General features: G+C 35.9%; 1 protein-coding gene across 1 annotated transcript in view; it reads right to left on the bottom strand.

Moving 5' to 3' along the window:
• Nucleotides 1-16,338, bottom strand: part of SESTD1 (SEC14 and spectrin domain containing 1) — a 141,563-nt gene that overhangs the window by 5,542 nt on the left and 119,683 nt on the right. Inside the window, exons 11-16 of the mRNA XM_080797854.1 lie at nucleotides 14,971-15,165; nucleotides 14,326-14,440; nucleotides 12,728-12,887; nucleotides 4,968-5,049; nucleotides 3,993-4,115; nucleotides 3,041-3,232 (exon numbers count right to left, since the gene is read on the bottom strand). Coding sequence (XP_080653980.1) covers nucleotides 3,041-3,232; nucleotides 3,993-4,115; nucleotides 4,968-5,049; nucleotides 12,728-12,887; nucleotides 14,326-14,440; nucleotides 14,971-15,165 — 867 coding nt within the window. The remainder of the gene's footprint in view (nucleotides 1-3,040; nucleotides 3,233-3,992; nucleotides 4,116-4,967; nucleotides 5,050-12,727; nucleotides 12,888-14,325; nucleotides 14,441-14,970; nucleotides 15,166-16,338) is intronic.

Below are 16,338 nucleotides of genomic sequence, written 5' to 3'. Positions count from 1 at the left end.
AAAATGAAACACATAATCCTTAATCATAATAAATAATTGGAGTAAAAAAAGTCTATAGTGATTTCTAAGAAAAAAATAATACTAGACTATTATTCGGAAAGTAAGTTTAAACTGTGCTTGAGAAATACCCTTCATTCATTCATTACTTATTGTACTCAATGTTTATTTAGCAGCTTTGGATGTGACTGAGATACAGATTTTGACCTCAAATAGCTTACAGACCTCAAAAATGAGAGGAAAATATAAATCCAAAACAATATATGCTTACACTACAAATAACTGATGGGATGACCTACATAGGCACAGTTATTTTAAAAACTGATCTGCTGACTTACCTGATATAAACTGGTAAGGTTATCATTCAAATACAGGAAGTTCTACAGTCCTTGATAAAATACTATTTTCCTTAACTATCAACATTTAAATTTAACAAGGGGAGGAGAAGAAGGAAGAAACTGCTATAATTTAAAATAGCTAAGTCTACAGGTACTGATCCACACTAGTCAATACATTAGCAAACAGCCCAGTGAACACTTGAACGGTGGCTAGTCCAAACTGAGATGTGTTGTAAGTCCAAGATACACACTACATTATAAGAAAAAACTGCAAAATGTGGGGAAGAAAGAAGAAAAAGAAGTATTTATTTTTGCAATTGTTTTTGCATTATACTTAATCTAATCTGTTTATTTCAGCACTACTCATAAATAACTATATAAAATCCTAGATTCAACTTAAAATATCTTTGCAGTCATTATACTATACAAGTTGTTTATAATTATGGTTGTATTTATGCTTACCAGTATAAAATAAAACAGAGTCAAGAAGAAAATTATACCTGGTAACAAAAAGCTTTACAAAGGTTTGAGTAGTAAAGAACCTTAAATTTTGCTTGTTGTAAGTATGATAAAGGCAATGTAAGAGAATATTCTATGCAAAAAAACCTCTCAACCATTTACATTCTTATATGGCCTCATAAAGAAGTCTAGATCTTAATGTCCTTGCAGATACATTTTAAGTTTTTATTGAGATTCCATTCAGTTAACATAGAATGTAATTAGTTTCAAGTGTACAACACAGTGGTTCATCACTTACATACAACACCTGGTGCTCACCACAAGTGCCCTCCCTAATCCAATCACCAATTAACCCATCCTCACGTACCTCCCCTCTGATAACATCTCTGTTCTCTATAGTTGAGTCTGTTTCTTGGTTTGCCTCTCTTTTTTTTCCCCTGTCCTCATTTGTTTGGTTTCTTAAATTCCACATGAGTGAAATCTTATGGTATGTGTCTTTCTCTGACTTATTTCACTTAGCATAATCCTCTCTAGTTCCATCCATGTAGTGGCAAAGGGCAAGATTTCAATCTCGGCTGAGTGATACCCCACTGTGTGTACACTCCACATCCTCTTAATCTATTCATCTATGAATGAATACTTGGGCTGCTTCTATAACTTGGGTTATTGTAGATAATGCTGTTATTAACATCAGGGTCACGTATACTTTAAATTAGTATTTTTGTATATTGTATTCTTTGGGTAAATCCCTAACAGTGGGATTGCTGGATTGAAGGGCAGTTCTATTTTTAACTTTCTGAGGAACCCTGTATTGTTTTCTGGAGTGGCCTTGCAGATAACTTTTTAAGATACTGCTTTCAAAATGTATCAGTAGTGTTAGATATTGGGCCAGTAGTCACCCTTGGACAGGAGGCAGGGGCAGCAGGAACAATGTGACTAAAAGAGGGTGGCAGAGCTTCTGAGGTGCTGGTAATGTCTGTTGTTTGAATAGTGCAGTGATTTCACAGGCATGCTCACTTTGTGAAAATTCATTGAACAGACTGAATTCAACTAACATTTATGATCTGTACACTTTTCTGTGTTAATATACTTAAATAAAAAGTTTGCATTAAAACAATCAGTAGGGGCACCTGGGTGGCTCAGGTTGTTAAGCGTCTGCCTTCAGCTCAAGCCCTGCATCAGGCTCCCTGCTCAGCGGGGAGTCTGCTTCTCCCTCTCCCTTTGCCCCTCCCCCAGCTTGTGTGCATTCTAATAAATAAATAAAATCTTTTTTAAAAAATAAAACAATCAGTAGATAAATAGGTTAAGCCATTTATATACTTTCACCTTCATTATTGTTAGGCCTATTTTAAACCAAAACCTGACCTGTGGAGTTCTGTGACCAGCCTAGCAAGAGTTTAACTATAAACACTTCCCAACAGAGGTACAGTAGAACACTGCGCAATTCCTGAATTCCTGGTCACATCTATTCTGTTCTACAGACTAGGCCATATCACATTTACGCCTTCAGTTTCTCACGTTTCATATTGTACTGAACATCCCCTACACATAAACTTCCATTGTGAGAGATCAAAACAAAGTTAACTACATAACAAAGCTCCTCTTCAGAGTGGAGATGTAAGGGTTGAGTGCTATAAAGTTTCTCTGCTCAGAGTTACAAGAAGGGCTCTAATGAAAATCTGCCCAAATAACACTACATATTGCATTTTTGGTTTCCAGGACTAATGAATTCATTAAATAATAAATTCTAGAATGGATCTTTAAAGATGACACATGAAAAAAAGGTTTTATTTTTATCTTTATTCTCATTATTTTTAGCTGGGTAGTCTGTACTTTAAACCTTATAAAATTACAAAGTGCCCTTTTAAAAAATTTATGACAGTTGTAGTTACTGAGACAAAATATCCTTTCCTTGCATAATGAAAGCAATAGGAGTTGTGACACCCTAAAGATAGCTCATTTTGGGGGTCAGATTTGGTAAGAAGAGAAGCACTGTTGAGAGAAGACTCTTAGATGGTTTTGGATTTCTCAAACCACAGTAAGCCATCATTGGTATAGATTATTATACTATGAGAATTTGATTTGAACTCTCTAAGACAATATATTATATCTAAACAAACTTTAAACAATGGGATTAAAATAAGTTGGAAAAAACACAAAGGCTAATCACATAATTATAATATTAAAATTAATGCATTTTAAACATACAAAGTATTACTGAGACTACAATTTTTAAAAAAGCAAACCTTTTCAGCATTTGAGTGAAATGCAATAGCCATTTCCAGCCTATGCACTCTCTCTTCAGATGCTATTGTAAATTGTTTCCATACTCTGTTCAGTCGAGGAAGTGTGTCTCCAGATGACCGAGATGTGCAGCGCAGAGACTGACACAACACCACTGTGGCCTGTAGCAACTGTCTGCCGTAGTCATAAGTGCTCTAAAAAAGAAAAAGTAAACGTGAAATTATAGTAAAAGAATTCTTAAAAGAGAGACAGGAAAGTGCAGGAAGGATTATGGTTGCAAATAATAACACTACTGGGAATCAGTACTGAATGACTCCACTGACACTTACTACTACAAATTAACTGCAAGCATAAAAAAGGATGGGAAGACAACAATTTGAATTTCTAGTAAGTTTCTTTCTTGTTAGGTTTTGCTCTCTTCTTCTGTTTTCCCCATCTCATTCTTATCAATTCCACAAGCCAAAAATAATGGCTGATCTCATTAACCACAACAAATGGGTAAAGATGGGCTCTTCATAGGGCACTTTATATCCCATACAGAAAACTCTATTAGGGAAAATAAATAAAGATACGTTTAACACACACACACACACAAAATCTGCATTGTTATACTAACACTGGTGAAATAGAGAAACTGGGGTTTCTACTATACCACTATTAACTCCTCTATTTCTTATTCACTTTCGTGAGTGAACAGATGGATTGCCTAAAAAAATGGCATAATCTAAAACAAATCAGAGGGAGCATACAGAACCTGTATTCAGGAAAACATAAACCCTCTCAAGTTTATGCAGCCTGCTTTTGATGTACCAGCTGACATTTTCTTAGTTCTGTGATATTTCTGGAATAACATAACTAACCTTCTTGGGCTTGGAGGGGTAAGTTACATTATAATCATGCAGAAAGCTATTCAAACACTGAGCTTGTAGAAAAGGAAGATAACCAGTTCTGCACCTGTGCAACATCAACAAATTTTCTATGCTTTTCTAGTAAAACTTTCGTTTCCTGAGCATCATCACCCAATCTGATGTGGGTCTTAAGCAGGGCATCCAGAAGTTCGCTTAGCCATTCTACTGCCTAAATAAAAAAATAAAGAAGAGTGACGCTGGATCCATAACTCTTATTATATCAAAACAACATGTTTATCAAAAGAAAAATTACTACCATATGATTAATTAATCTATTAGTTATAACCCAAATTCTTAATAGCTTATTTCATTTAAGAAAGCTACATGAATTAATGATCTTTCCTCCCCCTCAAAATTTTTAAAATCTAAGGACAAGATATATTAAAGAGAAGCACTTTTTAAAAATTAATAGCACATGATTCATATTAATAGAGCATGTGTTTTCCTTAATGTCCAAGCACTGGTATTACAGAAGACTGATGAATCACTGAACTCTACCACTGAAACTAATAATATACTATATATTAATTAATTGAATTTAAATTTTAAAAAAAAATCATGTGTTTATGTAATATGGATCTTACTGGAATCTCATTACAGATTTATGTTGTTACACAAAAATCATAAAGTTCCTCTAGGTCAAGCTGCAATGATGTTCTCTGATGCTAATTACACAAAGACAGCATATAGTTTTTCTAGTTGAAAAACCCTCTTGCAAGTTAAAAAAGCAATGTGCTAAACCAGCCTTAATCTTAGCATGTAACTAACAAGTAAGTCAACAATAATAAATAACAAATAATCCCAATTTCTCACATAATAGAGGATTTCATTGAGAAGATAAGTCATATGAGACCAGTAAAATAACTGGAAATTAAACTTTGTTATTTTAATAAGATAAACTAGAATTTGACTTAACACATTTACTTTCTTAGGACTATGAAAAGTACACTTTTTTAACAGTTAGGTGAAATCAATCTTTTAAGAGAAGACAACTACATCATGTGCCCGACTGATCTTTTACCTGGGCAGCATCTTCTTCACATTTAAACAACTGCACCATTTGAAGCATCTTTAACCTTCGCACATCCACCATGTCTTCACATCTAATAAACCCAAACATAAGGCAGAACATCATTTCAGTTTCATTAATAATTATTTTAACATCATCATCTGGTATGCATGTTTTATAGTATACTAAAATACTTAATCCTATACACCATGGAGACTTCCAACTACTTTGTATTGATTTGTAAGAATTTTAAGGATATCTATGTTACATCAAAATACTTCAAAACTTCAAAATACCTGAAAGATTCCTAATTACAAACCCCTGAGGACAGAATGGATTCTACGAAATACTGAAGCAAAGCATCAACAAAGTAGTACACTAAAACCCAAAGAAATCTCCATTGCCAGTTAGCACTAAACAAGCTCAAAGATAAACATATGAAGTTTCTTAAATAATAATTTTGACAATGATGCACCAAGGAAATAAAACAAAACAAAAACGTTCTGAGGAAAGATACTATATCATAATTAAAGGATCTATACAACAAGAATATCTAACAATTGTATAAATATTTATGCTACTAACTTGGGAGCAGCTAATTACATAAACTAATAACAAAATTAAAGAAACACATCGATAATAATACAATAATATTAGGGGACTTCAACGGCCCACTCATTGCAATGGACAGATTATTTAAGCAGAAGATCAACAAGGAAACAAAGGCTTTGAATGACACCCTGGAACAGGTGGATTCACAGATATATTCACAACATTTCATCCTAAAGCAACAACTTACACATTCTTCTCGAGTGCACATGGAACATTCTCCAGAATAGAGCACATCCTGGGTCACAGAACAGGTCTCAACAGGTACCAAAAGACTGGGATTATTCCCTGCATATTTTCAGACCATAATGATTTGAAACTTGAACTCAATCACAAGAGGAAATTTAGAAAGAATTCAAATACACAGAGGTTAAAGAGCATCCTACTAAAGAATGAATGGGTCAACCAGGAAATTGAAGAATTCAAAAAATTCATGGAAATAAATGAAAATGAAAATACAACTGTTTAAAACCTTTGGGATGCAGCAAAGGCTGTCCTAAGAGAAATACATAGCAATACAAGCCCTTCTCAAGAAACAAGAAAGGTCTCAAATACACAACCTAACCTTACAATTAAAGAGCTGGAGAAATAACAGCAAATAAAGCCTAAACCCAACAGGAGAAGAGAATTAATAAAGATTAGAGCAGAAATCAATGAAATAGAAACCAAAAGAACAGTAGGACAGAGCAACAAAACTAGGAGCTGGTACTTTGAAAGAATTAGTAGGATCAATAAGCCCCTGGCCAGACTTATCAAAAAGAAAAAAGACCCAAACTAATAAAATCATGAATGAAAGAGGAGAGATCACAACCAACACCAAAGAAATACAAACAATTATAAGAACATATTATGAGCACTATATGACAACAAATTGGGCATTCCGGAAGAAACAGATGTATTCCTAAATGTATAAACTACCAAAACTGAAACAGTAAGAAATAGAAAACCTGAACAGACCCATAACCAGCAAGGAAATTGAGGCAATAATCAAAAATCTCCCAACAAACAGGAGTCCAGGGCTGGATGGTTTCCCTGGGGAATTCTACCAAACTTTTAAAGAAAAATACTTACTCTTCTGAAGTTGTTTCAAAAAACAGCAATGGAAGGAAAACTTCCAAATTCTTTCTATGAGGCCGGCAACCTTGATCCTAAAACCAGACAAAGAGTCCACCGAAAAGGAGAATTACAGACCAATATCCCTGATGAACATGGATGCCAAAATTCTCACCAAGATACTAGCCAATAGGATCCAACAGTACATTAAAAGGATCATTCCGGGGTATCTGGGGGCTCAGCAGGTTTAGTGTCTGCCTTCAGCTCAGGTAATGATCCCAGGAACCTGGGATTGAGCCCCACATTGGGTTCCCTGCCCAACGGGAAGTCTGCCTCTCGTTCTCCATCTGCCTCTTCCCCAGCTCATGCTCTCTCTCATGCATACTTTCTCTCTCACACACAAAAATAAATAAACAAAATCTTTAAAAAAATAAAAGAATCATTCACCACAACCAAGTGGGATTTATTCCTGGGCTGCAAGTTGGTTCAACATCCACAAATCAATCAACATGATACACTACATTAATAAAAGAAAGGACAGGAACCATATGAGCCTCTCAATAAAGGCGGAAAAAGCATTTGAATAAATACAGCATCCTTTCTTGATTAAAACTCTTCACAGTGTAGAGAGAGCAGAAACATACTAAATATCATAAAAGCCATCTATGAAAAGCCCACAGTGAATATCACCCTAAACGGGGAAAAACTGAGAGCCTTTCCCTTAAGGTCAGGAACACAATTGGGATGTCCACTCTCTCCACTGCTGTTCAACGTAGTACTAGAAGTTCTAGCCTCAGCAATTAGACAACAAAAAGAAATAAAAGGCTTCTGACATGGCAAAGAAGTCAAACTCTGACTCTTTGCAGATGACATGATACTCTATGTGGAAAACCCTAGACTCTAACCCCAAAATTGCTAGAACTCATATAGGAATTCAGCAAAATGGCAGGATATAAAACCAATGCACAGAAATCAGTTGTATTTCTATACACTGAGACAGAAGAAAGAGAATTAAGGAGTCAAACCCATTTAAAATTGCACCAAAAACCATAAGATACATAGGAATAAAGCAAAGAGGCAAAGGATCTATACTAAGAAAACTATAGAACTGTCATGAAAGAAATTGAGGAAGACTCAAAGAAATGGAAAAACATACCATGTTCATGGATTGGAAGAAAAAATATTGTTAAAATGTCTATCCTACCTAGAAGAATGTATACATCCAAAGCAATCCCTATCAAAATACCATCAACATTTTTCACAGAGCTGGAACAAATAATCCTAAAATTTGTATGGAACCAGAAAAAAACCCAAATGGCCAAAGGAACACTGAAAAAGAAAACCAAAGCTGGCAGCATCACAATTCCACTTCAACCTCTATTACAAAGTTATAGTCATCAAGATAGCATGATATTGGCACAAAAGCAGACACATAGATCAATGGAAAGAACAGAGAACCCAGAAATGGACACTCAACTCTACAGTCAACTAATCTTCAACAAAGCAGGAAAGAATGTACAATGGAAAAAAGTCTCTTCAACAAATGGTGCTGGGAAAATTGGAAAGCCACATGCAGAAGAATGAAACTGGAAACTGGACCATTTCTTTAAACCACACACAAAAATAGACTCAAAATGGATGAAAGACCTAAACGTGAGACAGGAATCCATCAAAATCCTAGAGAAGAACACAGGTAGCAACCTCTTCGACCTTGGCTGCAGCAACTTCTTGCTAGTCACCTCTCCAAAGGCAAGGGAAACAAAAGCAAAAATGAACTTTTGGGACTTTATCAAGATAAAAAGTCTGCACAGCAAAGAAAACAGTTGACAAAACCAAAAGGCAACCTATGGAATGGGAGAAGATATATGCAAAAGACAGATCAGATAAAGGGCTAGTATCCAAAATCTACAAAGAACTTATCAAACTCAACAACCAAAGAACAAATAATCCAGTTAAGAAATGGGCAGAAGACATTAATAGGCATTTCTCCAAAGAAGACATCCAAATGGCCAACAGACATGTGAAAAGATGCTCAACATCACTCATCATCAGGGAAATACAGATCAAAACCACAATGAGATACCACCCTCACACTGGTCAGAATGGCTAAAATTAACAAGTCAGGAAATGACAGATGTTGTCCAGGATGCGGAGAAAGGGGAGCCCTCTTACACTGCTGGTAGGGATGCAAGCTGATATAGACACTCTGGAGAATAGTATGGAGGTTCCTCAAAATGTTGAAAATAGATCTACCCTATGACCCAGCAACTACACTACTAGGTACTTACTCCAAAGATACAAATATAGTGATATGAAGGGATACCTGCATTTCAATATTTATTGAAGCAATATTTATTGAAGCAGCAATGTGCACAAACTATGGAAAGAGCCCAAATGTCCATCGACAGATGAATGGATAAATAGGATATGGTATCTATATAGAATGGACAATGAATCTTGGAACACTGCATCAAAAACTAATGATGTATTTTATGGTGACTAACATAACACAATAAAAAAAAAATAATGGACTACTACTCAGCCATCAAAAAATGAAATCTTGCCATTTATAATGATGTGAATGGAACTAAAGGGCATTATGCTAAGCAAGATAAGTCAGTCAGAGAGAGACAAGTATCATATGATCTCACTCATATGTGGAATTTAAGAAACAAAATAGAGGATCATAGGAGAGGGAAGGGAAAAATTAAACAAGATGAAATCAGGGAGGGAGACAAACCAGAAGAGTCTTAATCATAGGAAACAAAATGAGAGTCGCTGGAGGAGGGGAGGTGATGGGATGGGGTAAGTGGGTGTTAAGGAAGGCACATGATGTAATAAGCGCTTGGTATTATAGGTGTTGGATGAGTCACTGACCTCTACCTCTGAAACTAATAATATACCATGTTAATTAACTGAATTTAAATTTTAAAAAGACAGCAAACAATGTAAGTGTACAATAGAAAAATAAAAAATAAAAAATTATGGAATATTCATGGAAAACATATCTTTTACGGAATACTCATGGAAATTCACGGAATTCCATATTCATGGAAAACATATCTTTACAGGTCAGTAAAGACTGACCTGCAATACATGAATTTTTGGTATTGAATCTCTCAAACATAATCTGAGTTTTTTGTTGAAAGGGCATTTTAATAAATCTTGAAAATAAGCAAAAAAAGTTAACACTTTTCATTACATTTCATCACCCAAATCACCTAATTTTGAATTAAAAAAAAAACAAAAAACAAAAACAAAAAAACCCACTCCATCTATGTTCCAAAGAAGAAAAAAATACTCTTGATCTCTGGGTGTAGAGAGACACAATTCAGAGTACTTTAAAATTTTACTGTGGTCTGTCCTATATAATATATGACTGAACTTTCAAGGTGACTTTAGCTACCTCAGCTCTGATCTATTCACTTTGTCCTCATGCAATTTCATGTATTTTAGAGGAAGAGTGAACTCACTACAATCTCAAATACTAATAACCAGTTACCCAGAAGGCACTGAGCTCCACGACAGTCAGTGTTCTTAAAGAAGGTGAATAACAATGCAGAAACCATTGTCACAAGGCTATTTTTTATAAAGAACGCCCTTTATAAAAGCCTATAACATAGTACTAAAATGAATCTGGTTACAGTTATCCTACAAGGGACTAAAAGGAAGTGATGATTAGAAGTAGCTAAACAATGTAAGATATTTTAATGATGAAGATGATATCATAGATATATTTAATGCATACTATCAGGTGTCAGATAATGTGCTTCATGGTCTCAACTATTATGTTCATCCCATTTTGGGCAGCAGACTTCTAAACAAACAATGTGGTGAGTGCTACTGTGGAGCTATGTAAAGAGTTCTATGGGAGCAGGGAGGAACAAGTAACTAATACGTCCTACAAATCTAAAAAGCCTTCCAAAAATAAGTATCCCCGAGTCTTTAAGAATCCAGCAAGTAGAAAATGAAGAAAGAACTAGTCTAAGTCATAGATTCATGAAACAGCATGATGCATTCAAGAAAGTGAACAACTGTGTCTGTAAAAGTTGCAGGAGATGAGATTATGCAGGATTGAATTATGAAGAATCTCCTACACTATTTCAAGGAGACTGAACTTCATCTGAGAAAACAGGAAATCACAGAGTGGGGTCTTATGATTAGATATGCACTTTACAACAATTATTCTCATGTACAACAGACTAGAGAGGATCAAGGTCTGAGGCAGATAAAAGAGAAGACTTTAAATAGAAAATTTCAGGACTCAGAGACAACAGAACTTAAAATATTTAATCGAGCTGTATGGGATGAGGAAGAGTATGGATTTTAGGATAAATCCCAAATTTAGTACCTGATACTAACTTTAACCTAGATAAGATATTAAAAGAGAAGATCAAGGGGCGCCTGGGGGCTCAGTGGGTTAAAGCCTCTGCCTTCGGCTCAGGTCGTGATCCCAGGGTCCTGGGATCGAGCCCCGTATCAGGCTCTCTGCTCAGCAGGGAGCCTGCTTCCCCCTCTCTCTCTGCCTGCCCCTGCCTACTTGTGATCTCTGACTTGTGATCTCTGTCTGTGAAACAAATAAATAAAAGAGAAGATCAAGTATCTGGACATACTAGGCTTGAGGAATGTGTACTGCACCCACCTAGAGATACTAAGTAGACCAAGTGTAGTTATGGGTCCAAAGCATAGGAGTCTGGTTCAGAACCATACATACTCAATCACAATCAAATAAAAGAAAAAAGTCATTCAAGTAGTGAAACCATCTAGGGAGAACACATAGAATAAGAGGACTGGGTCTCAAACCCTGAAAGCAGAGAAATTAGCTAGAGGACAAAAAACCAGTGAAAAAGACTGAGAAGAAACAGACTGTTGGGATCATGAGGGTGTTTTCAGAAGACAACAAGGTTGTCAGAAAGTTTCAAGAAAAAAGTCAGCTGTGTCCAATGCTATTCAGCGTGATCAAGCAATGCGAAGACCAAAAATACTCCCTGGATTTTGAGCAAGATCAAGCATTTATTACATGATAATTACAAAGTCACTGATGATATCAGTAAGAGCAAGTTCAGTGAAATAGTGAGGGTAGAAGTCAGACTGAGGAGGGTTGAAAAGTACATGGGAGGCAGTGAGGAAATAGTATGAGTGTAGATTAGACCTTCAAATGATTTAGCTGTCAGGAAGGAAAATTGTAGGGCTAGAAGAGACAAAGAAAGAGTTGAGGAGGAAAGTATATGCATGTGTGTGATTTTTTTTTTAATGAGAGATTTAAGCATTTAAATGAGAGGCAGAGATCAGAGTAGAGAATAAGAGTAGACAGGGAAGACATGAGGGTACGTGACTTATTAAGTACAGAACTACAGCATCCTTTGTGATTAGAATAAAATAATGAAATGGTTAAGTTTGCATGTGAGGCTAGAAGGAATTCCTCACTAATGAGTATTTTCTCTGTAATGTAGAAATAGTTTCTGTGAGGTTTTGTTGACATCTTAAAATTTTTAAGTGTCCAAAAATTTCATAAACCATGCTACACTGTATATATTTTCATATATTAATGTAATCCTTTACTTTGTAATGTTCCCTCAGGTGCTACTGCAAATTGAATTTTCAAAGAATCCTTTAAATTCCTGCCTCTATATGAAATAAAACTAAATAGCCTCTTGCCCAGAGTCCACTATCTAATCCTTTCAGAGCACCTGTGAGTACAATGAATGTCTGACAATTTGTGAGAACTGTAGATGAAGAAACTGATCAAAGTAGATGACATTTAATAGCAACTCTAAACCAAATGAAAACAGAAAATCAAAATTCTCCAAAAAGGGTTGTCTTGAAAGATGAAAGGGTCATAGGCTATAGTGGCGATATGAAATGCAAAGTACTTGGGTGTAACTAAAATTTTACCACTGAATTAAAAAGGGGAAAAGTACCATTAGTTGAACAAATTGTCACAATTTGTTAGTACAATTACATACAACAATTACATTCACCAAAACCTACTACATGCCTTCTATATTAACAGGTTAGAACTTCTATTTTGTATGGAAAACATAAATTATATCACTTCTCATTTTATTATGTCATTTTAGCAAACATTAACATTAACAGTCAAACTTTGCCTTTGTTTCCTAAGCTGCATATCTTCCATCACTCCTTGTATGTGGTCCACATTTTCTTTATTTTCAATGGTTACATCCTTTCCATAGGCCCAGGATGCCTGATTGGAGATCTGATCCAGAAGTCCTTGACCTTTTTCACGCAAACCTTGTAATCCTACATCTAAAACAAAAGTTCCTAGATTTAATTTCTTAAACAAAGGAGGTGCTTTCCCTCCCTCAAGGAAATCCCCTCAGCAGATATTGTACTGGGATTCTACACACGGATAGCTCTGTATGTTAAACTACCTTGGGAGGGGGTTCTCTGAACACTTCAAGGAATAAACCCATTTAAACGTGGTTCAAATTGAGCTCCCTCTCATGCCAAATTCTGCCTAAAGAGAATTTCCAAAAGGTGAATTTCCATTGATGATACTTATTTTTGAAAACTGAAAGCAGGAAGAAAATGTGAGAAGTTCTATTTTGATTAGTAATATTTTTCAATTTGTTTCCTTTGTGCTTCTATGTAGTCCAATTTTTAAGCAAACACAGCAAACATTTTGTTCAAGATAATATTTAAGAGTTACAAAACTTCAAAGCATTCAAGCAATGCAGTATCACTGAAAAAGGATGCTGAATATTTTGAGTTCAGGCATCTTCCAGCTTACAACTAATGAGAGGGAACATTTAGGATAGATTTACAGTACTCCAAACCAACAAGCACACAGGAATTCCATTCTTTTTTAAAGGAGAAGTATGGTTCTAGAAAGCTTCTGATCCTTTGAAATAAATTGCATTTGGCAAATTAAATACAAAATATGTATTATGCCTATCATGTGTTAAAATAACAAAGGCTACAAACAAATGCCCATACAAACATGATTTTTCAAACGCATTCCCTCAAGTCCTTTTCAATAATTAATTAATTTGGTTCAATCATGTGTCACCATTTTCTACTAAGTCTGTCTTAGGTTTCTGCTTCCTCGCCTCCATTCCCCTTTGCCCTCCTATCCTACCCAGAACAACCCTTTCTTCCCTTTTGTACATCCACTATCTCCTCTCCAGTCATGACGTAGGGAAATTCACTGTACTTCCTTCATACTGTAGTAAAATGTCGAGTGTCAAGTGAAATGGAATCATCCTCCCCTTGGGAGAGTAGGTAACCTTGGCAATATTCCCAATTTGGAGAAACAAATGCACAGAACCAAACCAACTATTTATTCACAAGGTTAGGATATAGCAACAACCAAAATCATTGCATAAAACACAGTTTTGGGGCATACAGGATTTACCACAGAACACTTCACAGCTAATTACAGCTTATGCATGCACTACAAATAACTGTTCGTAGTATATGCAAGACATAGCACCTATAGATATAGTTGGGTAAAGAAGAAAGACTAAAGGCCCAATGAAGGAAGGGTGACAGACCATCAATGAAAAATAGGAATTTTAGCATGTATTACATCCTTCAAGGGAATAAAACCTACTTTATACTAATTTTTCCTGTGTTTCCTATAAATAATTATAATTAGCTCAGTGTAAGTTGACTTCTCTAACCATAGTAATGATATTTCTAAAAAAAGAACCCTTATGTTTCAGCATTTTTAAAATCTGCTTACCAACACTTTTCAGCTTCTCTTCAAGCAGTTTTAAAGTCTGCTGAATCGATGCTCCATCAGCTGGTGCTACATCTACGCACAACATCCCTAATAAGCCATCCAACTGCTGAGACAACTAAAGCAGAGGGACACCAAAGAGATAACCCTGATGTGATCAGCATCTAAAGTGTTTAATGATTAATGAGGTTTATATTTAATGAGGTTATCACAATTACACTTGAAAAAGTCTATGTTGTTAAAAGACAAGGACGAATAATTAGAATACATGTTATCTGAAAAGACAGAACACACAGAGGCATGCACCAGGAAGACAAAGATTTATATCCAGGTAAGCAGAATGTAGTAAAGTACTCAAACGTCCATTGCAACCTATGTTATAAAGCATAAACAGAGAAATGATCAAAATGAAATACATCTACTAAGTTCAAACACTATTTAGACAAAAAATGTTTAGTTGCATGCAAAATGACTTAAAAATGAAAAGAAAATTTTTAAAAAATCAAAGACTTTTATCATCTCCCCACGACTAAATTATTTTATTTTTCCAGAAAAATAATTAGGAGACATGCAAACCTGCAAAATTTATGTGCAGATAAGTGTTCAGATCATTTGAAGAACAGAAAAGCAATCAGAGTAGACACTTACATCTTGGGCAACACCATGAAATTCAAGAGCTGCTTGTAAGAGATTCTGCCTAAATTCCAGTTGACTGGCCTGTCGATAGCAAACATCACTAAGTTGTTGCTGCAGTGACTTCAGTTCCACAAGATCTTCCTCGTCCCCAGCATTTAAGAGTGCTGCAATTTGCTGATTAAGTTCCACATACACTGCAAACCATTCCTGTAACACACATGTTGTAAATTAAGGATCAAATTGGCTCCTGAAGAACCACACCACATTTTATAATTCTTCCAGATAAACTAAGTAACATATACGATAATTCTGTAAGGCAGAATTACTTAAAGTGAGGATGAGAAGTCCCCAACCCCCAAATCCTTCCACATGACTCCCGGAACTCACTCTTGTCAACGTCAGTATCTATCCTCTATCTTCATCCTTGTATCTAAATGGTTCCTTTCCTTTCTTGTTCTACCGGAAACCTGTCCATCCTCAGGGAAAATTATTACCAGATCATTTCTTCTCCCTTTCTCTTAAAACCTACATCTCCTTTAAAGTGCGTGCTGTTGGATAACATCCTTCCAAACCTTTCCCATTAAGCACCTTCTTCCAGGGAGTTTGGCAATGGTCACAGCCCTCCGCTCTGGGTCAGCGTTTCCACTGACTCCCACCATGTACACATCCATGCAGCACTCTTAACTCTGTCTCCTGATTCCCTCCCTCACTTGCAACCATCCTGTCCCTACCCCACCTCAGCTACCTACTCCAACACATGTAAATTCTTGTCATAATCATAATATATTACCATACAGCTCTCAAAGCTTCAAGAATCTCATTCTCTAACCACCAGCTACTAACCACCAGACTCAGTCTAACCACCAGACTCTCTTGGTCACACTCTTTAGGACACTCAGTCCTACAGCTCCATGAGACTGTCCAATCCACTGACCTGCTTGTTTCATGGCCCAGCACTAAAGAGTCTCACGTCCTCACTTCTGTCTTTGGTCAGAGGCTATAATCACCTCCCAGAGCATAACCCATACTCATGCCCTGCTCTCTTCCTTCCTTCCAATCCATCTGTCAAGACCTCAGACCTGGTATCTCTGCCTACTGTATACCTACACAAGAGCAGCAATATGGCTGGATAATAACAATGATGTGAACAGGTGTCTTTTTAAAGTTATAGTGTATATAAATATATAGACTCTCTCCATATAAAAATACATAAAGTATATAAGTAACCTCAAATAGACCTTCAGCAATCCTATTACGTTTCTCTAGTCAATTCATTTTCCCACTCTCATGATTATTTGTTTTTTTCACTCCTTAAATCTCCAACTCCCTTTCCCCCTCTTCATTCCCAGCCAAAACTCTAACTTCATTTTCTCTCCGACA

Source organism: Martes martes (assembly GCF_963455335.1).
Source record: "Martes martes genome assembly, chromosome: 3".
Taxonomy (NCBI): Eukaryota; Metazoa; Chordata; class Mammalia; order Carnivora; family Mustelidae; genus Martes; species Martes martes.
The sequence above is the reverse complement of the archived record's forward strand: the minus strand, read 5'-3'. Positions and strand labels throughout refer to the sequence as shown.